Below are 27,260 nucleotides of genomic sequence, written 5' to 3' on the forward strand. Positions count from 1 at the left end.
AGAGATCAGAGCAAATAGCCACGACTAGCCTTAGCTTACCACCACACAGTAGCTTCCCCAGAGAGAGCTTCTTCCTGTCTGACCTGTGCTTTTATTGCCTTCCTGTTCTGCCTTGTCATTGGCTCTAAGCCCAGCCACAAGACTTCCTTATCACTACCTGTCTGTACAGACCTCCTGGTCTCTATGGATGGTGCTGGGATTAAAGCCACATGTCACCATGCATGGCTGTGTCCTTGACCACACACGGACTCTGTCTGCCATTTGATCAGATTAAGGATGTGTGCTACCACCACCTGATCATTGGTTTAGTACCTGAACTACCATTTCAGGAAGTCATATCTTCTGTTAGGACAAACAATAACCCAAAATACTGTTTATAACTGATTTGAAAATATGTTTATAAAAGCTAGGTATGGTAGTATATGTGTCCTGGACCGACCAGCTCATCTACCACCCAGACACACATCCAGGGCTTTGAGTTTGCCCAACCTATCATCTACCCCATCTGTGACCTGCTGTAGCACATGTAGGGAATAGTGATCCTGCAGATCCATAGCTGCAGAATCTCCATGACTCAGGGTAGCAGCAGGATATCCCAGAGGAGTTTCAGTGAGGGTCCTGCATTAATGGTGTACCAGAAGCCAGAGGCCTTGAACCTCACCAACAACTGGTTACACAATTAAAGCTGTTTGGACAGAAGGGTCTACTCCATGACATGCTGAAGCTCCCAGTGCCACTAATACAAATGAAGGGGTGATGGGGAGGCGGGAGACAGAGGAGTGAATGTTTGCTTCTGTTTCTTTTATTCTCAGCAGGACAAGTGGTTGGTAGCAACAAGATAAGGAGCAGAATAATGACATAACAGCTGACTGTTTTCCCTGTCAGACTGTTAATGAATCACAAAAGGAAAAATTGTAATTTCATGTGACATAACCCAGAACCACCAGCATGATTAGATGATCAAGATTAAAGCCAGGGAAGTGAGATGGATCATTGGGTAGAGACACTTGATGCCAAGTCTAAAGACCTAAGTTCAGTTCCCAGAACCCTGTTGGTGGAAGGTGAAAGTCAACTCCTTGAGTTGTCCTCTAACCTCTACAGGTATGCTACACATGTACACACACACACACACATACGCGTGCGCGCGCGCGCGCGCGCGCACACACACACACACACACACACACACACACACACACAAAACACACACAATAAAAAATGTTTTAAAAAAAAAAGTATCCTACCACTAGGATGCACTTCCAGGAATGTTGGGGACCAAGGAGTACACAGCATATCAGGCCTGAGTCTGCTCCAGAACACTGGGAGGAACCACACTTAGGATGACCCCATGCGATGCACTAAGACTAGCCATGGCGTGAGACAAAGGGACAGAGAGAAGCGTTCCATACTGAAGATGACAAGAACTGATCTTAGAGTATCCTGAAGCAGACAGGAGAGGGGAGAGACAGGGAGGGTGTGACACCTGAGGAGTCTACAGTTTAGAAGGTGACAAGGCCCCAGGTGTTGACTTCCTCTCTGGGAAGGTGCAATGGTGGATGATGTGGTTCTTGGAGGGACGGGCAGGAGTGTTTAGGGTGATGGACCACCATGATGTCAGAACAAAACAAAGAACAAGGGGAAGGAAGGACAGACAGAGAGTGCAGTAAAGTTCAACAGCCAGGAGCCCAGGTCATGGGAATGGGACAGTCCTTTTATGGTTCTTGGGGTTATTCAGTGTGAAACTCTTATTAATTTTTAAAATGAAAAAAAATCTGTTACATTTTTACTATAAATGTTTCAGCTGCAGACTTCTTTCTTGAGAGAAGAAATGCCATTTCTTTTAGTTCATTCTTCCCCAGGTTCAGGACCCAGACCTTAGGAATCATTCCCTCAGCCACCACATCCAGGGCTAATCCCCGAGATAATGCTATGTATTCCATCTTCAAAGCACTCCATAACCAGGAATTTCCTAGCTAAGGAACCCCCACCTCTCAGCCTCCTGCTGACATCTTTACATCCCCAGGATGATTCTGCACAACCTTCTCCATGATGCATGCTCTGCTCTAAACTCAGAAGCCTTCCCACATCCCCTGCCATGGAAACCTTAGTCATTACAGTGGCCCTGGTGGTCCAGGCAATCTACACCCAACCCAAACAAACCCCTCACTTCAACTGTGAATGAGGAGGGCTGAATCGTGTCCTTCCAAAGACTCATTGGTTGAAGTCCTCACATCTAAGACAAGAGTTTTTAAAATGGTAATTAAGTTTAAATGAACTTACTAGTGTGTACTAATGTAACTGGTGTACATTTAAGGGATCAGAGAATAAACACATGAAGAGGAAGGAGACACCATCCACAACTCAGTGACCGAGGCCTCAGGAGACACAGCCTGCAGATACTTTAATATCTGGCTTCTGGGATCCAGAACTGTAAATTTAACTTCTATCAAGTCACCCAGTTTGGGGTGTCTAGTAGTACACTAGCAACTTTCCATCCACTCAGGCCACCGGGTCTAGTCAAGTTAGGCTATTTAATGTTCCAGACACATCAAACATACTTTGCTTCAGAACAAATGCATTTTCCCTCTGTACAGCACTCTGTTCAGATCTCACGCACTCATCCCCAGCTCACTTGTCATTTGCTTGAGGGTTGTGGGGACATTTATTTAAAGCAGTGCTCCACCTTCACCACAGACATCTTTCCCTATGCTCTTGTCTCATTGTTCTTGATGTGTGTTCCTTGTTAATTGAAGTTTCCCTCTAATAAACAAGGAAGAAATTCTGATGCTTACTTCTGAATCTCCTGCACCAAAAACACACACAACTGACCAGGTATTAAGTGAATAAAACTTAATGTTCCTTCAGCACTTACCTTCTCAGGACTGAGATGACATCTATTGTAGTCCTCAAGTCTAAGCCAGTGGTGGGATCATCCAAGAACAGAATGGGATGCTCGGCGACCAGCTCCATTGCTATACTGGTCCTTTTCCTGAGCTCCTTAGATCTAGGCTAGAGTACAGCAACCATCATTATCAACAAGAACAATCACAGTCATTGTCATTTGGTGAACTCGCCATTTCCAGCAATAAAAGGTTTTGTTATGTCTTTATCCTGAGGAGCAGAGTATGCACACCTGGGAGAAGAAGGACTTTTCTCTTTCCCAAGTGAGTAGAAAGAGGCTCAGGTCAAACTTGACATGAAGCCCATGCTAATGACAGTTACTGTTTGTTCTTTACCAAGTCACATGTTCTAGGGTAATGAGTTATCACACTCCAAGTCTGGCACAGTGAGATCTCTGTTGTAGGAATGAGGAAGACGGGACAGGAGAAGATGACTTATCTCTAGTAATTTAGTTATCCTTTAACACCCTCCCAACACACACAGGACACACAAGAAAGGCACTCTACACAACACACAGGCACATACACAGGCATATAAACACACAAGTGGACACACACACACTATCAATTTGATAGTTAAGAACAGAGTTTATAGGTAAGCAGATGTCCTTATTTTTATGGATGAAAAGTAATTAAGTACTTGGGAGTAAGATACTCCCTAAAGTTGTTTTAAAATGCTGCAGTAAGAAACAGCTTTAGTGAACATGCTGTTGTAAACACTCATGGGCCCAGGAGGCTGGTATTAGCAGTGTACTATAGTGCAGGCTACACAACAGTCAATCTTTTGGAGTAATGACCTATTGCCTCGACATTTCTTAAATCAAAATCTGATTAAAGGCTGAAGAGAAGTCTTAGCAGGGAAAAATCACTTGCCACACATACCTAAACCCTGGGTTCAATCCTTGGAAATCATATATAAAGCTATATGCAGTGGAATGCATCCATAATTCCATCAAGATATAATTACAGTGAGCTGGGAGGCAGGTCAGGAGCATCAGGCATGTGTGCACAGCATCAGCAGAAAGAGACAGACCCTGCCTTACAAAGAAGGTGGGAGGAGAGAAAGGACTTTTGACAACGGTGTCTTATGACCTCCATGTGTGTGCTATGGCATGCAAGTGGCCGCCCGCGCGCATGTGCACGCACACACACACACACACACACACACACACACACACACACAAATGCAGGCATACACACATACACATTTTTTAAAGTAATCATAAAAATTATATTAAAGTTCTTGCAATATATTACACTTCATAACTTCAAGAAGTTAATAAATATCTTCATATGCTGTCCCTAAAAAAACAAGTAAACACCTTAGGGCAATGACAAATTATTGTTAAAAACAGAACAATAGGATGTTTATTATAGATATAAAACTATGTAAATAAACAGAGCCAAAATTCCATCACTCAGGAAAAAGAAAGCGTGGTGTGAGCTTTTCTATTGTTCTTCCCAACAAAACCAACAACATCTCATAAACCACTGTGGAGAATCATTGTGGGAATCAACAGCCAGTACCTTCCTGTTCCTCATTTCCTCTAAGGAGGAACCACCACAGGACTTAATCCATGAGAATCATATTCTGGGGAACCCATTTCCATCCATACTACCAAATGTCTGCTCAGCAGACATCTATGTATAATCTTCTCAATCAGTTGACGTCATTGTGAGAGACAGGACGGTTTGGAGGACACAAGAAGAGGGAAACAACCCCGATGTTGAAAAACTCTAGGCATATAATAAATTAAATGCCTAATCAAGTTCAGTAAACAATGTAATCACAAAGATCTGGGGAATGCTAATGGTTATAGACCTGACAGGCTGAAGATATCAAGATTTTAGCTAAGAATGGAATTGTTAAATCAGCAGATATCTGTAGATGTAACCTACAGTCTTATTAAATAAGAAACACAGAACCAATGTAAAAGAGAAAACCGAGAGGTCAGAGCTCAGAGCTAAAATCTCACCATTCCTCCTGCAGTGTCCCAGCTTCCCGAAAGAGAGCTATATCCTGTCTATCTGTCTGTTTATAGTATTTTGTTCTGCCTTTTCATTGGTTGTAAACCCAAACACGTGACTGCCTCGTCACTGTCTATATATACAGCCCCCCAGGTCTTAAAGGCATATGTCTCCAATGCTGGCTGTATCCCTGAACACACAGAGATCTATGGGATTAAAGGCATGTGCCACCACCGCCACACTCTTGCTATGGCTCTAATAGCTCTGACCCCCGAGCAACTTTATTTATTAACATATAATCAAAATCATATTTCAGTACAATTAGAATACCACCACATTTCCCCTTTTCTATTTTAATAAAAAGAAAAGAAGCAAAAGGTTATAACTAACAAAAGAAAAACTATATACAAAAGTACAATAACTATATACAATATATACAAGTAATAAATACCTAAACAGATATTTGACAAATCAGAGAAAATAATTCCATTATCTATCCTATTTTGGTAAATCCAAGATGTATCTAATGCACTTTCTATCCTAATTTATTTCCAACTATAACTAACTAATCTTCAACCATAACTAACTAATCTTCAACTCCCTCAGAGACCCAAGAAGGGAATAATATTAGCTAACAAAAATAAAAACAGGAAGTGCATGCAAGCAACTTCCAAAAAATTTGTGAGTTGACAGAAACAGTCAGCTGCCTGGACAGTCACCTGAGATTTCTCCACAGTGTTGGGGCATCATCTTCAGCCTATAGGCATAGTGTATCTGACAGACTCATTTGTGAAGTAGGATGTACACAAGGTCAACAGTTCAACCTCACATTGGGTGAGAGCAGTCCATGTACCAGAAACACCTGAATTCCACTAGTGTCCTGCCATGATTCAGGATTTTAAATTCTGGAAATTGTTGACAGTTTTTGAATTCAGCAGTCCATTCTTCTTGGCTGTGTATATATGGCTTCATCTCAGCATCCCCTTCTTCTCCACATCCCTTTATTAAATGCCAGTCTACTATCAAGAGGTGTGAGCTTTCAGCTGCTGTTCCATTGCACAAGAGAAGCCATCGGCCCTCTGCCTTCTAAGAAAAGGGCACTGTACCTTTTCTGGATTGCAAAGGCCACTTCAGGGATGGGGCCATATTGTCCTGGCCTCAAAAGATGCCTTTTGATAAAGCCATAACCACACTTGTTTTGGCAAGAATCAGTAGTCCCTTGTTTCGTGTTCTGTCTGTCCATTTTGTCCTGTTGATTCGAGGATACTTTGTTGTCTAGTGGCTAATTTTTGCCACAATGAAAGTTGACTCCATATGCAGTTTCTTCAATGCCCATATTTTCTCTGAAGAAGATTGGTACTGCCAGGAGCCAACATGTCTCAAAAAAGAAAAATTTTCTAAGTTATTAAAACATTTTAAATGCCATATTCTGTAGATCTCTGAAGGGTTTGAAGATGACCTGTCTAAAACATCTCTGCTCAATTTTTAAAACATATCTAATATGACTACAAGTTCTATTGTAATGTCTAACTACTAACTTTCATTTCTTTATATCCTAATAGTTGGTAATAATAACATTCAAGGATCAGAAAATTGCATTACATTGTTAAATGAATGTTATAAATACAATTAGAAATATACATATAGCATTTTCTAACAATATCAGTTTCAAATTTGTATACAATATAAAACAATCCAATCCAATGTAAAGTATTTAAAACTAGTAATTGTCTTTTTCTTTTCTTTTCTTTTCTTTCTTTTCTTTTCTCTTTTTTTTAAACAAGAACCTTAAATCTAATCTCCTTTGCTTAGCCTTTTTCCTAACCCTTGACAACAACTTGTAACCAACCCCCCTAAACACTGAAAATTATCCCAGACCCAAAACCCATTAAAAAGACCAAAAAACCACCCGCCCCACACCACCTCTTTGGGAATGTGGGCGTCGTATTCTTAAAATTGCTTCCTGCTGGGTATGGGCGAAGTTTTCTTTATCCTGAAAGAAAAATTTTAGGTTAATTGTCAAATTCTAGGAGAGGTAACTATATCCTTCATTATCCAGTCTGTGTATAATGCCAAAGTTCAGGGTTTATCTCAAGTCCTTCCTTATTCAAGTAGTCTTTGAGACTGGATCATCTCAGCTAGTCATCTCAAAATTGTTCTGAGCACCTTGTAGTTCAAAGCTGATCTGTGGATGATGTTTGTCAGCTTAATGATATTATTATTGTCCACATGGAATTGTTGTTGTTGTGGGGCCCCATCTTCTTCCTGAAGACTTCAGTTGATGTTAGGCCTGGCCATGATTTCCTGCAGAAAACTGATAAGAGACTCGAACACAAAGACATATATATGCAGGTAATTGAAGCCTTTTTTTTCTAGAATTAGTTAGTACTCTATATGACAATTCATATCTTAAGAAAGTTTAAAATGTATATATATGTTAATCTTGTAAATTTTGATATAAAATTGAGCATTATACAGTCTATTTCTGGGGGTTTTTGTACCTATTTCTGTTTATTTAGCATATCCTTTAGAGTTCTGTTTGATCTTTCTATAACTGCTTGACCTGTAGGATTATGTGGTATGCCTGTAATATGCTTTATATTGTAATAAGCAAAAAACTGTTTCATTTTAACAGAGACATATGATGGAGCATTGTCAGTTTTGATTTGTGCAGGTATACCCATGATGGCCATAACTTCTAGCAAGTGAGTGATTACAGAATCAGCTTTTTCAGAACTCAAAGCAGTTGCCCATTGAAATCCTGAATAAGTATCGATGGTGTGGTGTACATATTTCAATTTTCCAAATTCTGCAAAGTGAAACATGTCCATCTGCCAGATTTCATTTATCTGAGTACCCTTTGGGTTACATCCTGCTGGTAATGGCATTTGATTGTAGCAGGAACAAGTAGGACATTTCTTTATTATTTCTTTGGCTTGTTGCCAGGTTATGGAAAAATCCTTTTTTAAACCTTTACTATTGACATGATGTTTTTTATGAAATTCTGAGGCCTCCAGCACATTTCCTATCAATGATTTATCAATCTCATCATTGCCTTGTGCTAGAGGGCCTGGCAGACCAGTATGGGATCGAATGTGAGTTATATATAAAGGATGATTCTTTTTCCTGATTGTATCTTGTAATTGAATAAATAGTGAAGTTAATTCTGAAGCATCAGGGATAAATTCTGCAGTCTCAATATGTAACACCACTCTTTCAGCATATGGAGAATCAGTTACTATGTTGAGAGGTTCTAAAAAATCCATTAATACCAACAGAATAGCATACAATTCTGATTTTTGAACTGAATTATACGGACTTTGAACCACTTTACTTAAATTTTCTGATTTGTAACCTGCCTTTCCTTCTTTGTTGGCATCTGTATAAAATGTACGAACTCCAGATATGGGTTTTTGCCATACAATTCGAGCCAAGATCCAATCAGCTCTCTTTATAAGATCAATTCTATCGCTTTTGGGATATTTGCTGTTAATTTCGCCAAAAAAAAAAAAATACTGCAAGCTCTTTGCCAAGGTTCACTTTCTGTCCATAATTTTTCAATGTCCTCCTTAGTTAATGGTATGACAATTTCTGCTGAGTCTATTCCTGCTAATTGACGAAGTCTCAATTTTCCTTTGCAAATCAAGTCAGAGATTTTTTTCCACATAAGGTTTTAATTTTTTATTTGGTTTATTTGGTAAAAATATCCATTCCAATATAATATCTTCCCTCTGCACTAATATTCCAGTAGGAGAATGCCTAGAAGGCAAAATTAGCAAAATGCAATCCAACTTTGGATCAATACGATCCACGTGCCCTTCATGCACTTTCTTTTCTACCAAGGCCAATTCTTTCTCAGCTTCAGGTGATAATTCTCTTGGACTATTTAAGTCCTTGTCACCTTCTAAGGTTTTGAACAAATTAGTCAGTTCATCATTTTTTACCCCAACAATAGTTCGTAGATGAGAAATATCTCCAAATAATCTTTGAAAGTCATTAAGAGTCTGTAGTCTATCTCTCCGAATTTGCACCTTTTGGGGTCTAATTTTTTGTAGCTCTATTTTATATCCTAAATAATTAATAGAATCTCCTCTTTGTATTTTTTCAGGAGCAATTTGTAATCCCCAGCAAGGCAAAATTTTCTTTACTTCTCCAAACATTCTTTCTAAAGTATCTGCATTTGAGTCAGCTAGTAAAATATCGTCCATATAATGATAAATTATAGATTTAGGAAATTTTTTACATATCACTTCCAATGGCTGTTGTACAAAATATTGGCACAGAGTTGGGCTATTCAACATTCCCTGTTGGAGGACCCTCCATTGAAATCTTTTAACCGGTTGAGAATTATTATAAGTAGGCACTGTAAAAGCAAATCTTTCTCTGTCTTTTTCTTGTAAGGGTATTGAAAAGAAACAGTCTTTTAAATAAATAATATGAGAGGCCATCCTTTTGGTAACAGAGTAGGCAAAGGCATCCCAGATTATAGAGAGCCCATTGGCTGAATTACTTTGTTAATTGCTCTAAGGTCTGTTACCATTCTCCATTTACCAGATTTCTTTTTAATAACAAATACAGGAGAATTCCAAGGGCTGGTTGATTCTTCAATATGCTGAGCATTTAACTGTTCTTCTACCAGCTCTTCTAAAGCCTGGAGTTTCTCTGTTGTTAAAGGCCATTGCTGGACCCATACAGGCTTGTCTGTTAACCATTTTAAAGGTAGGGCTGTTGGTGTCTTTGGAAGATCATCAGTTATTGTGCCCTGTTCTTGTATAATATGGATGGCTGGTGACCACTCATTAGAACAATATCTTCTAATATTTCTCTCAGTAACATGTGCTAGTTTATGATTTGTTTCTGAGATTGGAGGGATGTTAATCTGAGTATTCCATTGTTGCAACAAGTCTCGACCCCACAGGTTCATAGCTATGTTAGCCACATATGGTTTTAATTTTCCTCTCTGTCCTTCTGGACCTATACATTCGAGCCATCTTGCACTCTGTTTCACCTGAGATAATGTCCCAATTCCTAACAGTTGAACGTTTACCTCCTGAAGAGGCCAAGTTGGATGCCAAAATTCTGGTGCAATTATGGTAACGTCCGCACCTGTGTCTACCAGAGCAGACAACAAAACACCATTTATTTTTATCCTTAATTTTGGTCTTTGTTCATTAATAGAAGTTTGCCAAAACATTTTCTTTATGTTTTCTCCTGAATTTTCTATTCTCTCTGTTTCGTCATCCTGAGCAGCAAGATTTATTCCAATAGGCATTTGGTTATTTAATCGCTCAGAGCAGGGATTTCCTCTATGGCTGCAGGAAAGGTTTGAACTGGATTTGCAATGGGGACCTGCATGAGGCCCCTCTGGGAGTTTCCTGAAGACTGAGGCAAAGGATTACCCTGTCTGTCCTTTGTTGATCTACATTCCTTGGTCCAGTGTTTTCCCTTACCACACCTTCTGCATACTCCAGAAGGAAGGGGCATTCTGTTGCCATTGTTCCTTGAAGAAACATTGTTTCTAGGAATGACCTGTCTACAGTCCCCTTTCAAATGTCCTTGCTTTCCACATCCAAAACATCTAACATTTCTCAAACCTTTTGAAATTGCTTCTCCTACCCACATATCATCATGCTCATCAGCCTCAACATTAATTGTTTCTCTAATCCAATCTTCCAAAGGTGCAGATCTTGCCCTTAATGGCCTGATTATTCTTTTGCATGCTGCATTCGCATTCTCAAAGGCCAAAGATTCAATTATTGCCTTACTAGCTTCTGAATCCGAGACCATTCTCTTTACTGCTGAAGCCAGTCTTTGTAAAAAAAAATCTGTAAAAGACTCTTTTGAGCCTTGCATCACCTTTGTAAATGACTCAGATTTTTTTCCTGGTTCCTCAACTCTGTCCCATGCATTCAAGGCTGCCGTTTGACATAAAATTAGGGTTTGGACATCATATAAACATTGTGTTTGTACTGAAGCATATTGGCCTTCTCCAGTAAGCTGATCCTGGCAAATTTGTATTCTTTTATCCCTCCATTGTTTTTCTATGTTTTTAGCCTCATCCTTAAACCAGGTCAGAAATTGAATTCTCTGGCTCGGTTCCAGAACAGCTTGTGCAAGGTCCCGCCAGTCTTGTGGTACAATCCGATTATATGTTGACCAAGAGTTTAACATTTGCTTTACATATGGGGAATGCATGACATAAGATAGTATTACCTCCTTAAACATTTTTAAATCCAACATTTCAAAAGGAGCCCAAATATTTTGTGTAGCCATTTGATCAGGCATCTGCTGTACGGTTACAGGATAAATTAAGGGTGACTGTGTGAAAACAGGCTTTCTTTCTATAACCTTATGATCCAAACTTGAAACAACTTCGCTGTTAATTTCTTCTGTCTGAATTTTTACAGGTTTAACAAGTTGTTCTAAAGCTGTCATCCTGGCACTTAAATTGACTATCTTTTTAAATAGTAAAATGAGAATAAGCATGGTAATAAACTGCATAATTTGATCAACATTAATCTTCTCATATAGTTGTTCCATTGTCAGACTGCCTAAAATTTCAAACAAAACCCAATTTTCTTCCAGTGTACACATAAAACCCATTTTCTTTTTAATGTGGAAAAAAAAATTTCTTTTAGATAGTTTCCTTTAAAATATCTGATATGTTATGACTTACCAAATCTGCATAGAAAAGTAGAAATCTGAGGGGATTTTCAAAACAGCCATCTAGTGTCCGAGGTGTAAGTCCAGAGAGAGAGAGAGAGAGAGAGAGAGAGAGAGAGAGAGAGAGAGAGAGAGAGAGAGAGAGAGAGAGAACGCACAAGAAAGCGTAGCCGGCTAAAGCTTAAATCCCGCCACGTGTTCCCTTTTGTGCCGAGTCAAGGCTTGGGTCTGGCTTCCTTAAGCTCCGACCACGTGTGTTGGCTTTACAGGCAGGGCCCTGTTCGGCAGGGCAGGTCTGAGTTGTTTGTAGCACCGGCTTTAAGCACGCAGCTCACAGTTAGTCCGGCCTGAGGCCAAGCAGACCTAGACCCGGGCTAGGAAGCCAACCACTCGGACTAGGAGGCCGCCGCTCGGACTAGGAAGCCAGCTGCCCAGCCTGCCACCCTTGTGCGAAAGTGGACCTGCCACCAAGCCAAGAGGTTTTTAATGGATTCTTGTCACGTTGGGCGCCAGATATAGATGTAACCAACAGTCTTATTAAATAAGAAACACAGAACCAATGTAAAAGAGAAAGCCGAGAGGTCAGAGCTCAGAGCTAAAATCACCCTTCCTCCTGCGGTGTCCCAGCTTCCCGAAAGAGAACTATATCCTGTCTGTCCGTCTTTTTATAGTATTTTGTTCTGCCTTCTCATTGGTTGTTAACCCAAACACGTGACTGCCTCGTCACTGTCTGTATGTACAGCCCCCCAGATCTTAAAGGCATATGTCTCCAATGCTGGCTGTATCCCTGAACACACAGAGATCTATGGGATTAAAGGCGTGTGCCACCACCGCCACACTCTTGCTATGGCTCTAATAGCTCTGACCCCCGGGCAACTTTATTTATTAACATACAATCAAAATCACATTTCAGTACAATTAGAATACCACCACAGATATCACTAATTTTTAAAGATTAGGAATAATTAAGTATTTATGAATAAAGTACTACCTAACAGTCTTTTAAAATACGTTAGTAGAAACTAGTTAGCTATGACATAGTTAGCTGTGAAGTTCACCACTTGTCTATTACCCCTCCTGACCCTACACAAATCCTCACAGGAGTCACCAGGTCTGCTCTGTTGCTCTTGCTCAAGTTTGTATCATTAAAACCTAACACAGGAGCTGGGAACAAATATTGACAGAAGATAAGGAAGGAGGGAGCAGGGGCAAAAGGCTATCCTAAGTTTCCATCCAGTTACAAAGATAAAATGATCTTGAAAAAGTAAACAAGGAGTGAAAGGTTTTATTTCAGCATAAAATTTAAAAGTACAGTCAACCATTGCAGAGAAGTCCAGGCAGGAAGCCGATGCAGCCGGTTATATCCAGTCAAGAGGATAGAGAGGATGAATGCATGCAAGCCTGTCAGTGTTCAACTCACTTTCCCCATTCTAATGATACCCAGGACCCAAACCCAAAGAATGGTGCTGCCTAGGTGGGCTGGGTCTTTCCACATCACTTAACCCAATCAAGAGAGTCACCTACAGAAATGCCCACAAGCCAACTTGACTACAATCCCTCATTGAGACTCTCTTCTAGATGATTCCAGGTGGCTTCAGACTGTGTCAAGGTGAAAGTTGACACTAGCCACCAAAGACAGGATGAGATAAAAACACAGAAAGGCTACAGAAAATAACAAGCACTGAACAAGTCAGAACTAAATGCTAAAGAGACCAGGTACAACCCTGGAGGGAATAAATGCAGAGTGAAAACACAGAGCCAGAGTCCTCAATCCCATGTCATGTGTCAGTCCAGAAAACATTCTGAAACAACAAAGGGACAAGTCCTCGGGGAAGAGACAATAAACAGAAGAAAGCCCTTGTCAGATTCTCCATGAGTCAAGAGTTTAAGTCTGAGGAGGAGGAGGAGGCTCTTGTGAGTAACTTGGAAATGGCCATGTGAGGAACACTTTTCCCTCCTGGATCACACTCCATTCCCAGGTTTAACCATTGTAAGAAGGCTTCCCAGCTCAATCTCCACTGTACATCATGTAACCAGTCACTCATTAATACAGAGAGCAGCCACCTGGACCACACACATTCTAGGAAACTGATGACTGAGGGTCTTGTTGTCAAACGGGATTTTGGGTTTGTTGTTGTTGTTGTTGTGTTTTGTTTTATTTTTGCTCTGAATTTATCAAGATTTTTCTTCATGTTACCTTGACATTTGACACTTCATCCAGATGCAGAAGTTCAAGGACCTCATCTATTCGCCTTCTTCTTTCATCTCTCGTTACAGTCATTGGGAGTCGAAGAGCTGCTGAGAACTCTATATTGTCTCTCACAGTCACTGTGTGCATCACCTCGTCATTCTTAAGGTTAAATAGTATTTCAATTAAATATGGTTATCACTAAGACAAACATTTTAACAAATGTAACCTAATTCTCATATAAACCACACACAATGTAATACTCTACTGAAAAAAAAAAAGCTTTCAGTGTTACTAATCTCAAGTCTAGAGCCTGAAGAAATCATTTCACACACACACACACCCTCCCATTTGCCTTCCAAGAGATTTAGCAGGTGATTGCTACCTGCAATTATTTGTAGAAAACAGCTTCTAAGCAGTGGAGAAAGATGAGGAAAGGGCAAAATCAGACAACAGAAATCCTTTGTAGAAATAAATCACAGCTGTAGTTACTAATGCTGTTCCACAGCTGTCAGACTCCAGTCCCTCCTCATCTTCCTATTTAATAATGCCAGCCTCAGGCTAATCAGTCATTAGGAAATGCTGGTGTAGAGAAAGTTGGGACTGTATTCTGTCATATAATTAATTGGAAGCACACAAATCTATAAGCTGAGCATCTACCCATACAGAAGCAGGGGAAATATAAAATTACAAACCCACCAACACTTACTTGTGGTACATAACCAGAAGTACATTTGAAATTAGCAGGTCGAGGTTTTCCATTTATCAAAATATCTCCTGATAATCCACGTGGATCTTTCCTTGCAGCTAAGACATCTAGTAACCTACAAAGGGTTATATATGTTGTATAGTTTACTTTCTCCCTTCAGTAAAAGCTATCAACTTTTAACTACTCAAAAAACAAAAATTCTGCATATCAAAAGTTGAACTGAAATCACACACACACACACACACACACACACACACACACACACACACACACACACACACACTGCTTTCTGCTCATTGTGTGCTCTAACACAGCCCAGACTTACAAATGCAAGACGTGATCCTCATGCCCGTCCATCCCTGCAATCTGACCTTGGGACTCAAACTCATAATGAGCTGTTGGATTTTGAGAATTGGGCCTAGTGATGATTTCTTGTTCCCAGAAAACTTTGCTCCATCTTCTAATTTTAATATTATCTCCCCGAAATAATAATATGACCCAACACCATATACAATCACTGTATCATTTCCTATCAGTAAAGTGGACCTAGTAAGACTTTCTGTTCTTGGCAGAAAATTAAATACACCCTCCTGCACATTTTCCACAGCATGTGGGACCAGACTCACACATATATACTCACAGGTACTCACACAATATTTACAGACTCACACATACATACAGATATACTCACACAATACTTACAGACTCACACATATATGCTCACATCTATACTCACACAATACTTACAGACTCAAAATTACATACTCACACAATACTTACAGACTCACACATTATACTCATGGGTACACTCACACAATACTTACAGACTCAAACATATATACTCACAGTTACACTCACACAATGCTTACAGACTCAACATACATACTCACAGATATATTCACACAATACTTACAGACTCACACATATACTCACACAGTAGTTACAGAGTCACACATATATAGTCACACATATACTCACACAGTACTTACAGACTCACACATATACACTCACACAATACTTAAATAATGCCTGTGGAAGTGATTTTACAGCACAGAAACTGGATACAAAGGGCTCCCATGTGCTTTCTGTTATACTCACCAAGATCTGCTCCCATCTTCAGGTCCCATGATGGCATTGAGGCCAGGTCTCATGATCCCACTGCAAACACAAAGTCATACTGGTTGATTTTCTATTTAAAGAAGTTATATTAGCTTAGTGTCTACACTGAATATTCTATTGAAAGTGGATGGAATTGTACATACATAATTAGTACAAACTCAAAGGAAAAAATTTAATGTTAATATAAGTATATTGTTTATGAGAGATGTTGGATGCTAGTGGAGACTCATCAGAAATATGCCTCACAAAATCCTTTTTGTTTATTATTTAAATGGCTTCTCTTATTAAAACATGGTGCATCTAAGTTCAGTGTTCCTTGAAGCAAGCAGTAGGTTCTCATGAAGTCTCTATTACACATATGGGCTTTATGTGTCAAGTACACAACATCTTCTTGTTCATGTTTGATGATGAGTATCTTCATACAGCCCTGCTTACTGCCTCGTAAACCTCACCACAACAAACCAATGATTCATGGGATATCAGTAGTGTCATTACTATTAAAATAGAATCAAACCAAAATCAATGCATCTTAAATAGAAATCCAAAGACTAGAAAGAAGCTCTCCAAAGGACAGGAGAGAATTACCAAGTTTAACATTCAAAACAAAACAAATCACCACCTTAATGAAAATAGGAAAGCTAAATACAAAACCAAAAAAAATGATGACTTCCTTTCCTTATAATGTGAATAGAATACTCTCAGTTTAGAATTGGGAGACATCCCTCAAGTAGAGGACATTCATCATTGATGTATATGTACAGCACAAACACAAGGTACTGATTGATTGACAGTAGTGAATATTCAGATTAAAAAGGCATATTCTTATAGAAAACTGAGCTACATTCCTATTTCTTATTTCAATCCAGATAATGTGTCAATCCTTTGCCCTGCCCATTCCCCTCTTAGTAAGAAAATGATGGAAGTTCTGGTGGAGGAGCAGAAATGACCAGTGCCATAAAACAGAGGCCATGGTTGGGGTTGGGAGGAAGAGACTATGCAGACTGAGCAGGGAATCTTGGTGTGTGTGCTCTGTCCTCAGAAATTTGTCGGAACCATGCCTTCTCTATGTTATGGAACAATGTGTGGAATGTTGGTTTTAGCTCTTCTTAGCTCTTAATGAATTTTGAGCAAATACATGAGGATCCAGACTTCCTGCTGTTGGGACTTCCTCATTACTTCCATCTCATCACTTGTAACTGACCCAGACAGCCTGTCAGAAACTCTCAGTTCAGCTATAAGAGTGCATGTGTGGACAGACATATACAATTCTTTTATATATTCAAATTTCTAGGTATTATATTTTCAATATTTCCTCATCATACTTTGATTTTAATAGTGTATTTGATATTATGTTTTAATCCCTAGTTGAATTTTATTGAATTAAAATAATTTCTCATGGTGTTTTTGGTGTGTAATATGTCTAAGGGATTGTCAAGCTTGTTTGTGTTTTCAAAAAACCAACTTTTGTGTCATTAATCCAATAAGATGTTCTTTTAGTCTCTATCTCATTAATTTCACTGTGATCATGAATCTATCTGCATATGACAAGGTGAGGCTGGGGGATGTTTCATTGGGTAAAGCACTTGCTGTGTGAGGGGGAGGACCTAAGTTAAACATCCAGAATTCACATGATCTTCGGTGCAGTAGTGGCCACCTGTAACTCCATGCTCTATGGAGAGATGGAGACAGAGACAGGAGAATCCCAGGACACTTGCAGGCTGCTAGCCTGGGGCACCCAGCAGTGAACACTGAGAGACTCTATCTGCAACATGGTAGAAGGTGAAGACCAATGCTCAAGGTTGTCCTGTGATGTCCTTGTGCCATGGGTGTGTCATAGTGTCCTCACATCTGCACATGTGAACTTGTACACACACATACACTTACACACACATGTAAACAGATATAAGCATATATACTTACACACCCATATAAACAGATATACACACATACACTTAAACACACACTAAACAGAGATATACACTGGACACACACAAACACACACACAGCTTATGATAATAGACAACTTGTTGAAAAAGTTATAAAATATGCTGATATCTTTAGTTCATGCCCATACTTGACATTAGATAGTCTTTCTTTCTCCTCTGTTTTTTTACGAAATGGAAAGCCACTCTGCACTGTCTCTCGATAGCTGATGTTATGAAAACTCAACACAGCCTCTCCAGTCAATGTGTCTGGGTCACTGGAGTCCATTCCAGGAAGGTCACTGGGATTTCTTTCTATCATCGGGATTGCAACAGGGTCATTATTGGAAGACATCTCCAGAGGTTCTTCCTTCCTGTAGAAGGAACAGCAATAGTGAGTTGATGGTCTACACACACATCATTATTACACAGCACAGCACACTTCAGGATTGTTTTAGACTATGAAGTCATAGGCAGATTCCTTCCTGATTAACAGTCCATATGGCTGTGATTACCTAAGGACCCAATGAGAAGCAGACGGAAGTGAGTACATAGACTCCCCTTAGACACCAAATTCCTAAGAAACAAATGAGCCCTAATGAGCAGAATATACATGTGATTCATAATTCATAAAGGAAGAAGGGGACAGACGAGTGGGCAGATTTGCCTTACTTGAAAAGCATATTATGATATAATGTAAGTTCAGATGTAGACTACATGACCACATTACCACATGTGTGTGCATGTATTTGTGTGTGTGTGCATGTGTGTGTCTGATTATGGGGTATAACATAATAATAAGTTGCCCTTGCACAGTGATCAGGAGAAATTTCTGGTATTTCCAGACTCAGACTATACCTCTGGTCATTAGGCATCTTAAGACGCTGAGAAGATGAACTGGTGACAATGACATCAACAATGCTGGAATGGGAATGTCGAAATTCTAGCAAGACTTCGATTTTAAGATGACAATAATTAGGGACACCAAATCAGTAGCTAAGCAGCTTAAGACTTTCAAGGAAAAAGAATACAAATGAAATTTAAATGTCTCTTTTCACAGGTTATTAATGTCTGCTTTAAAGTAAGACCTTTAGTGAACAGAGCTTGTGAAACAGTTTAAAATACCATCTTCAACACAGCTTGTTTCCTTTCTAGGAGCTGACATCTTGGTGGTGAGCTCCTGCCTGTGAGGGACCAGCCGCTCAGGCAAGGCTCCTCCAGGAGCCACCTTAAAGCAGACAGGGTGGGAGCAGCTGTGTGAAGAGCTCTGATGACACCAACCAGAGCAGCCAGGGCTGAGGGACAGCAGCACTGGAGCCAACCCAGGCCCCTCCTGCCTTCCCTCCTGCCATGAGCACCTAAAACCTCAAAAGTACAGGGTGACTCCAGGAAAGGCAGGAAAACAAAACCTGCTGAACACATCTGCCAGAAACCCTGTTACTCCTGGGAAAACCATTAGCAATCTGTCACCAGGCAAACCTGGATCCTCAGAACAATGGCATGCTCTAAACCCTGTGCCTTGAGGTCCAGAGGGCTGATGAGGCTTTGGGAATTCAGACAAAGCAAACTATGGGGCCAAGCCTCTGGCACATCAGTGTGCTCTACTCAGACATTCTGGAAGAATGTAAATCTTTCCTGTTCAAAACTGTTATCCAAAATTTCAATTACAAATTTCTAGGCATGTCAATAAACAAGATTAAGTATTCCTGAAGTGAGATCATAGAAAAAGGTTCTCAAGTAATCTAGACTGCAATTAGCAATCATAAATAATAGGGCAATTGATTGCTACACTCAAAGATAGAAAGGAATTACAGATTTCTCATCACAGGACACAAAATCTGCTTTAAAAACAATCATAAATAAGATTTCAGAAATGCTTTTAGTAACCACTTAAACTCTGATAGATTAAGAAGGAGAACAGGAGAAATACATGACTGATATTGAAATGAAAACCATTCTGAGTGAGAATTATCATAGGAAAAAAGAAGCTCCATGCTGGAAAGACAGAGAGCTACATGAGAGCATAAGAAGTCTGCAGGACTTGACAACAGGGTCTGAAGGACCTGAACAGGATCTCATGTGAGGAGGAACATGTGGAAGACAACCAGCACATAGAGAATCACTGGCCTGGGCCTGAGAGGACAGGTCAGTGCATGTGCAGCCTGTGTGAGGCCAGGGCAGCAACTCCAAGGTCAAACAGGCTGCCCTGGTGACAACAGGCTGTCAGGAGGAACCCATCACTCTCATGAGCCTAAATCCAGCTCGGGTATTCCACCTGACACTGTCTCCTCCTGCATGGCAGAGCAGTACTGGGATAAATCATTGAACCAGTCACTGTCATGGGGATGCCATGGGAAAAACATGCATGGATACACTTATGTTGTTCACATGTCAGATTATTGAAGAACAATGCATTCACAAGCTGCATCAACTTTCTTGCCTTTCATTTCACAGGCACTTTTGTTTTTTGTTTGTTTGTTTGTTTTGTTTTGTTTTGTTTTTGAGACTTGTGCTTTTGGCAAGTGTAAACTGGTTCCTTCCCATCTGAGTGACCACTATTGCCTCTCAGATCACAGACTCTATTGAACACAGTGATACACAGTATCAAGAATGGTTACAGTGGTGCAAGGTTAAAGCAGAGTTGTGGAAGGAAAAACAGAGTTGATACAAGTGCAGCAGAGAGAGCTGTTCTAGAACAGGGTGGCCAATAAATACTCAATTGGTTCAAGGCACAGTGTCAGTTCAAGATCCAGAGAGGGTTCAAGGGGCAGATTGCTCCACACCTCAGAGCTGACTCCAGGCATAAGGGGTCTGAACAAATGGGAGCTCAAGTGAGCCTCTTCACTTATGTGGTCATGGTGAGCAGAAGTCCTGGGGTCAGAGTTGAGAGTCTGTTGCCTTGTGTCTAGTTATGCAAACCTCAGGTGGCCTGATGATGGTTCAGTGGATGCAATCCAAGTGAGGGCATGACAGCGCTTATTGCTCTGGTGTTCTGGACAAGGACACAAGCTTGATTTCTTAGGCAAGGTCTTCAAACATCCATGGGTCTAGATGTTCCCAGCTTGATATGCTTATAGGTAGGTATTTGTATTAATAAGTTATTTATCAATCTATGTTTTACTATCTGTGCTGGACACTTATACACATAAGTTACAGAGTCATGTTGTATCAGCATTTGCTTTCAAAATGAAGCAAACCACTGCAGTACAAAATAGAGTCACTCAAGGCAAGGCACACTCTGAAAACTACTGTCCTATGTAATACAAAGGAACATGGCTAGGCACAGCCCAAGCTCTACACACTCGGTCTCTCACAGTGCTAGAACCAGGAGCTTCTGTTCTCTGAGTTTGAGCTGTGGTAGGGATCCAAAACCATCAAGCACATGTCACGGTGCCCTGGGATGCACTGGGTGGTGGGCAGCCATGAGGCACAGCCGTGCAGGTGGGAGTGACTGACAGACACACTCATAGCTCAGGCTGTGGAGGCCTGAGGACAGGCAGCCCTGCCTCCTGTACCGGGAATGACATGGCTCCTGTGGATGACTGCTGAGCCTGAGAGTTCTGAGCAGGTGGCTGAAAGATTCTTTGGTTTGTGAAACTGCCTCATGCTGCAATTTGTGTGCAGCAGACAAGGGCTGAGAAGTCAGAACCCCAGTGAAAGTATTATTCAATTTCCATAGACTCTTCCTTATTGCCTGGTGGTTTGCTGTAACATGAATCTTATAAGGGGTGAATGCTGAAAGATCAGAGAAACAGAACAAGCCACAGCTAACCTCACCTCAACAACTCCTCAGCTGATCTCAAAGTGGTCAGCTGATCTCAAAGTGGAAGCCTCTGTATCCTCATCCGAATGGATCTCAGCTGAACTGCTGCTCAGAAGCCTAAAAGCTCTAGTTCCTGGTCCTCACTCCTTATATACCTTTCTGCTTCCTGCCATCACTTCCTGGGATTAAAGGCGTGTGTCACCATGCCTGGCTGTTTCCAGTGTGGCTTTGAAATCACAGAGATCCAGATGGATCTCTGCCTTCAGAATGCTAGGATTAAAGGCGTGTGTGCTACCATTTTCTGGCCTCTATGTCTGTTCAGCAGCTGTTCTGTTCTCTGACCCCAGATAAGTTTATTAAGGTGCACAATATATTGGGGAACACAGTATCACACAGTTTACTGCCAGATAGGATCTGAAAATGCTTAGGCTCACAGCTCAGCTCCCAGGACTTCTCTCCATTACAGAACTCCATGCTCTGTTTGGGATCCCCACTTCCCCCAAAGCATCTGGGAGACAAGGCTTTGTTTAGACAAACCCACAAACAGTGCCTACCTGGACTACAGGCTGCAAAGACCTCTAGGGCTAGCAGTGGCAAAGAGTATACAAAAAAGTTCTTTAGTGTGAATGATGCTCTGGTACTATATTGTTTTAATCTCTTGCTCTTTTCTCTTATTCTACTTTTTGTTTTTCTAATCTTATTTTCTACACCTTTTTGTTGTTTATTTGAGACAGAGTTTCTCTGGGAAGCCCTAGCTGCGGGGGGAGGGAGGAAGGACACGACACACACTACACTCATTCTGTAGACCAGGCTGGCCTTATATTGCCTCTGCCTCCTGAGTGCTGGGATTAAAAGTGTGCATCACCACCTCCTGTCCATATCTCATTATTGTGGGAAATTTGTGCCGGTATTGTTACTGTGGTTTATTTCCTGCACTGTGACCAGTGCTGGGGATTAAGTCCTCTCTAGAAGGAAGCTTAACAATAAATCCTCACATTGATGTGTAAAATAGATTCACTCCCACAGGTGAACAAACTCCAACAACAAAACACAAGAATGTGAGGAAACAAATGATCACAACACGACAGCAACAGAATGGAAACATTTAATTAGGTAAAGTGCAGAAGAAATCTTTCAAGAGTTAACATTAAAAGGATTGAAACTTCAAAAAGATACACAGCTGAAGGAAATAAGCAAAACAATATAGGATATGAGTGATAATAGAAAATTTTTACAAATGAAAATTTTGAAAAAGTGCAAATAAATTTTTTAAAATTCAGGAGAAAGCATCATCAACAGACTAAATTAACTGAAAGATAAAATATCAGGGCCTCAAAGGTTAATGAGTTATTGATTTCAGAGAGGAATAAAGAAAATTATGATGACCTCCAGGACATAACAGACAGACCAAACAGAAACATTATTTTGAATAGAATACTAAAGTAGAGACTAAATATATGGAAAACCTATTCATTTAAGCAATGTCATAAAATGTTCTGTATCTATTGAAAGATTAGGACGTCCAGGTACAGAGGTAATTTAGACCACCACATAACTATAAACAGAAAATAATCTTAAGATTACTATATAAGCCCTGTATAACCGAATATTGCTTTCATGGGGGGAGCACTGAGTTGAGGGAGGACACCGTGGTGAGAGAAGAAATCAATCACAAGACTATAAAAGCAGGAACAACTATTAATACAGCAGAACACAAAACAATAACCGGAATCAGCATTTTCTTACAAGGACTCAACTTGTGGAAGAAAAACTTTAATTGCCATTGCATAAAACACCTGTATGAAGTAAAAATTGGTCTTGAATAACATTAGTAGAGAATATGCTCTAGAAAGTGGAGGTAACTGGATGTAAAAACTCTGGCAGCAATTGAATAGACCAGTCACAGATGGTCAGCTGAGGCCAGCATCTAATGAGGACGAAAGCCTTGTCTGTGGCAGATTTTGGACAATGCCTGCAGAAACATTACACTGTGCATAAACCAAATAGAATCATTTTCACAAGTGTCGTAAGGATTCATACAGTCAAAGTCCTTTTCTACATGCACTTCAATTCCACAGCAAGAGTGGCATAGAACACGTAAACACAGAGGAGAGCATTCATGCAAGATACCTAACTCCTTGATATAATAATGCATACACTTCAAAATGATCACACTATCAATAGACCTAGGGCTTTCTACAACTACAAGGTGGTGGTCATGGAGAGCACAGCCCCAGTGTCAACAGAAAGCAGCCACCACCTCCTGTGTGTCTTCTTTTTTTGTGTATTTTCTTCTTCATTTTTCTTAATCAACTCTGCTGCTGTTGCTGCTTCTTAGCAAAACTGGTAAAAAACAAAATTGTAATCATTGAACATAGCACTGGCAATCAAGATGTTTATTATACCCCAGGTAGGATTTTTAGATGGTCCCTGGCTTAATCTTTTTTAAGACATAAGAATGTGGCCTCCTTATTGGCATGAACTGTGGAAGATAAATGACAAAACTGAATGTATTACATGAAAAGAATTCAGTCTCAGTAGACGGGCCCAGCAGCAGCTGACAGGGACATATAGGCCCCGTGGCAGACCGCAGAGGTAGACAGGTTCAGGGACAGAGACAAGCAGACGCAGCTTGGAACAGGGACGCCCCTAACCCCAACACCTGGGGAAGAAGCTATCTCCGTGGGGCGGAACCAGAACGAATCTGAACACTCCGTCTGAGGACAACCCAAGGCCCAGCTGCTGATCCTTTGAAACCCAACAACTTGGAGGTATTGATGAGACTACCCTGTTCAGCTGAAACCCATCTGGGAGAGAATTCAGATGCTTACAATTTGAAATCTGAAGAAACAAGATCAGCTGAGGAGTTGACAAATGAACAAAACGTGACCTGGGAACACAGAAGAAGGCGCTACCCAGCCACCAAACCAGATCACCAGAATCATAAGTATATAATTCACCAACTGAAATCAACTGCCCCTGAAGAAATAGCCCAATAGCACCAATTTAAGCAAGAACCCCTACTAAACCAAGACTAAAAATTAGAACAAGAGAGGCACTCTCAGACACAGACACCACCTGCACCGCACAGAGGAAGAGATGAGTAGACGCCAGTGCAAAAATACAGGCAACAACATAAAGACCTATATGGCAACATCAGAACCTAGTGATTCTACACCTGCAAGACCTGAACATACCATGACAGAAGAAACAGAAGAAATCAACCCTAAAAATGACTTTAAGAAGATGATAGAGGCCCTTAAAGAAGAAATAAAACACTCCCTCAAAGAGGAAATAAAAACTTTCCTTAAAGAGAAAATGAAAAGCTACCTTAAAGAGGAAATAAAAACTTTCCTTAAAGAGGAAATGAAAAACTCCCTTAAAGAGGAAATAAAAACTTCCCTTGAAGAGGAAATGAAAAACTCCATTAAAGAGGAAATAAAAAACTCCCTTAAAGAAATGGAAGAAAAAACAAACAAAAAAAATGGGAAGAAATCAAATCAAGCCAAGAAAAAGCAATTAAACAGATGAAAGAAACATTCCAAGATCTGAAAAAGGAATTTGAGACAATAAAGAAAACACATGCTGAGGGAATGCTGGAAATAGAAATCCTGACTAAACGAACAGGAACTACAGAAACAAGCATAACCAACCAATTGCAAGAGATGGAACAGAGAATCTCTGACACTGAAGACACGATAGAGAAAATAGATACGTCAGTCAAAGAAAACACTAAAGACAAAAAAGTTGTAACACAAAACATCCAGGAAATTTGGGACACCATGAAAAGACCAAACCTAAGAATAATAGGGATAGAAGAAGGAGAAGAATACCAACTCAAAGGCACAGAAAATATATTCAACAAAATCATAGAAGAAAACTTTCCTAACCTAAGAAAGAAATACCTATGAAGATACAAGAAGCTTACAGAACACCAAATAGGCTGGATCAAAAAAAAAAAAAAAAAAAAAAAAAAAAAAAAAAAAATCCCCTCTCCACCTAATAATCAAAACACTAAACACACAGAACAAAGGAAAAATATTAAGAGCTGCAAAGGAAAAAGACAAAGTAACATATAAAGGCAAATCCATCAGAATAACACCAGACTACTCAATAGAGACTATGAAAGCTAGAAGATCATGGACAAACCTCATGCAGACACTAAGAGACCACAGATGCCAACCCAGACTATTATACCCAGCAAAACTCTCAATCACCATAGGCAGAGTAAATAAAATATTCCAAGATAAAACCAGATTTAATCAATATCTGTCCACAAACCCAGCCCTACAGAAAGCACTACAAGGGAAAATTCAACCCAAAGAAGCTAAACACATCCATGAAAAATCAAGCAAAATAGATAATCCCACACCAACATACACCACAGAAGGACAACAAAACACAACCACAAAAAATAACATGAATTAACAATCACTGGTCATTAATATCCATCAATATCAATGGTCTCAACTCACCTATAAAAAGACACAGGCTAACAGAATGGATAAGAAAACAGGACCCATCCATTTGCTGCATACAAGAAACACATCTTAACTCCAAAGACAGATACTACCTCCGAGTAAAGGCTGGGAAAAGGCTTTCCAAGCAAATGGACCTAAGAAACAAGCTGGTGTAGCTATCCTAATATCTAATAAAATAGACTTCAAACTAAAATCAATCAAAAGAGACCAGGATAGACATTAACATTTTTATCACGGGAAAAATCCACCAAGATAAAGTCTCGATTCTAAACATTTATGCTCCAAATACAAAAGCACCCACATTCATAAAAGAAACACTACTAAAGTTGAAAACGCACATCAAACCCCACACATTAGTAGTGGGAGATTTTAACACACCACTCTCACCAAAAGATAGATCTACCACACTGAAACTTAACAAAGAAATAAAGGACCTAACAGATGTTATGTTTCAAATGGACTTAATAGATATCTACAGAATATTCCATCCTAACACAAAAGAATATACCTTCTTCTCAGCACCCCATGGAACCTTCTCAAAAATTGACCACATGCTTGGACACAAAACAAATCTCAACAGATACAAAAAAAATTGGAATAACTTCCTGTATCTTATCAGACCACCAAGCCTTAAAGTTAGACCTCAACAACAACAAAAATTATAGAAAACCCACAAACTCATGGAAACTGAATAATGCCCACCTGAAACATCAATGGGTCAAGGAAGAAATAAAGAAAGAAATTAAAGATTTCCTAGAATTCAATGAAAATGAAAGTACAACATACCCAAACTTATAGGACACTATGAAAGCAGCGCTAAGAGGAAAATTCATAGCTCTAAATGCACACATAAAGAAGATGGAGCAATCCCATATGAATGAATTAACAGCACAACTGAAAGCTCTTGAACAAAAAGAAACAAACTCACCCAGGAGAAATAGATGCCAGGAAATAATCAAATTGAGGGCTGAAATCAACGAAATAGAAAACAAGAGAACAATACAAAAAAATCAATGAAACAAAGAATTGGTTCGTTGAAAAAATCAACAAGATAGACAAACCCCTAGCCAAATTAACCAAAAGGCAAAGAGGGAGCACCCAAATTCACAAAATCAGAAATGAAAAGGGAGACATAACAACAGACAACGAGGAAATCCAGAGAATCCAGAGAATCAGATCATACTTCAAAAACCTGTACTCCACAAAAATGGAAAACCAGGAAGAATTGGTCAATTTTCTGGATAAATACCACATAGGAAAATTAAATCAAGACCAGATAAACCATTGAAATAGACCAATAACCCCTAAAGAAATAGAAACAGTCATCAAAAGTCTCCCAACCAAAAAAAGCCCAGGACCAGATGGTTTCAGTGCAGAATTCTACCAGACTTTCAAAGAACTAATACTAATCCTCTTCAAAGTGTTCCACACAATAGAAACAGAAGGAACACTACCAAACTCTTTTTATGAGGCTACAATTACCCTGATACCCAAACCACACAAAGATGCAACAAAGAAAGAGAACTACAGATCAATCTCCCTCATGAACA

General features: G+C 39.8%; 1 protein-coding gene across 11 annotated transcripts in view; it reads right to left on the bottom strand.

Moving 5' to 3' along the window:
• Window positions 1-27,260, bottom strand: part of LOC102918786 (ATP-binding cassette sub-family G member 3-like) — a 184,310-nt gene that overhangs the window by 48,163 nt on the left and 108,887 nt on the right. For 10 of the 11 annotated variants that reach the window (XR_013043071.1, XR_013043072.1, XR_013043070.1 and 7 more), the window contains 5 exons: window positions 17,619-17,840; window positions 15,524-15,583; window positions 14,426-14,540; window positions 13,726-13,878; window positions 2,870-3,006 (listed from right to left, as the gene is read on the bottom strand). Coding sequence is in view for 7 of the 11 variants with exons in the window: in XM_076546837.1 (XP_076402952.1) it covers window positions 2,870-3,006; window positions 13,726-13,878; window positions 14,426-14,540; window positions 15,524-15,583; window positions 17,619-17,840 (687 nt within the window). In the remaining 4 variants the exon portion in view is untranslated. The remainder of the gene's footprint in view (window positions 1-2,869; window positions 3,007-13,725; window positions 13,879-14,425; window positions 14,541-15,523; window positions 15,584-17,618; window positions 17,841-27,260) is intronic. The other variant, XM_076546839.1, reaches the window with a different exon arrangement.

This window comes from Peromyscus maniculatus, chromosome 10 (genome assembly GCF_049852395.1).
Source record: "Peromyscus maniculatus bairdii isolate BWxNUB_F1_BW_parent chromosome 10, HU_Pman_BW_mat_3.1, whole genome shotgun sequence".
In the NCBI taxonomy this organism is placed as follows: domain Eukaryota; kingdom Metazoa; phylum Chordata; class Mammalia; order Rodentia; family Cricetidae; genus Peromyscus; species Peromyscus maniculatus.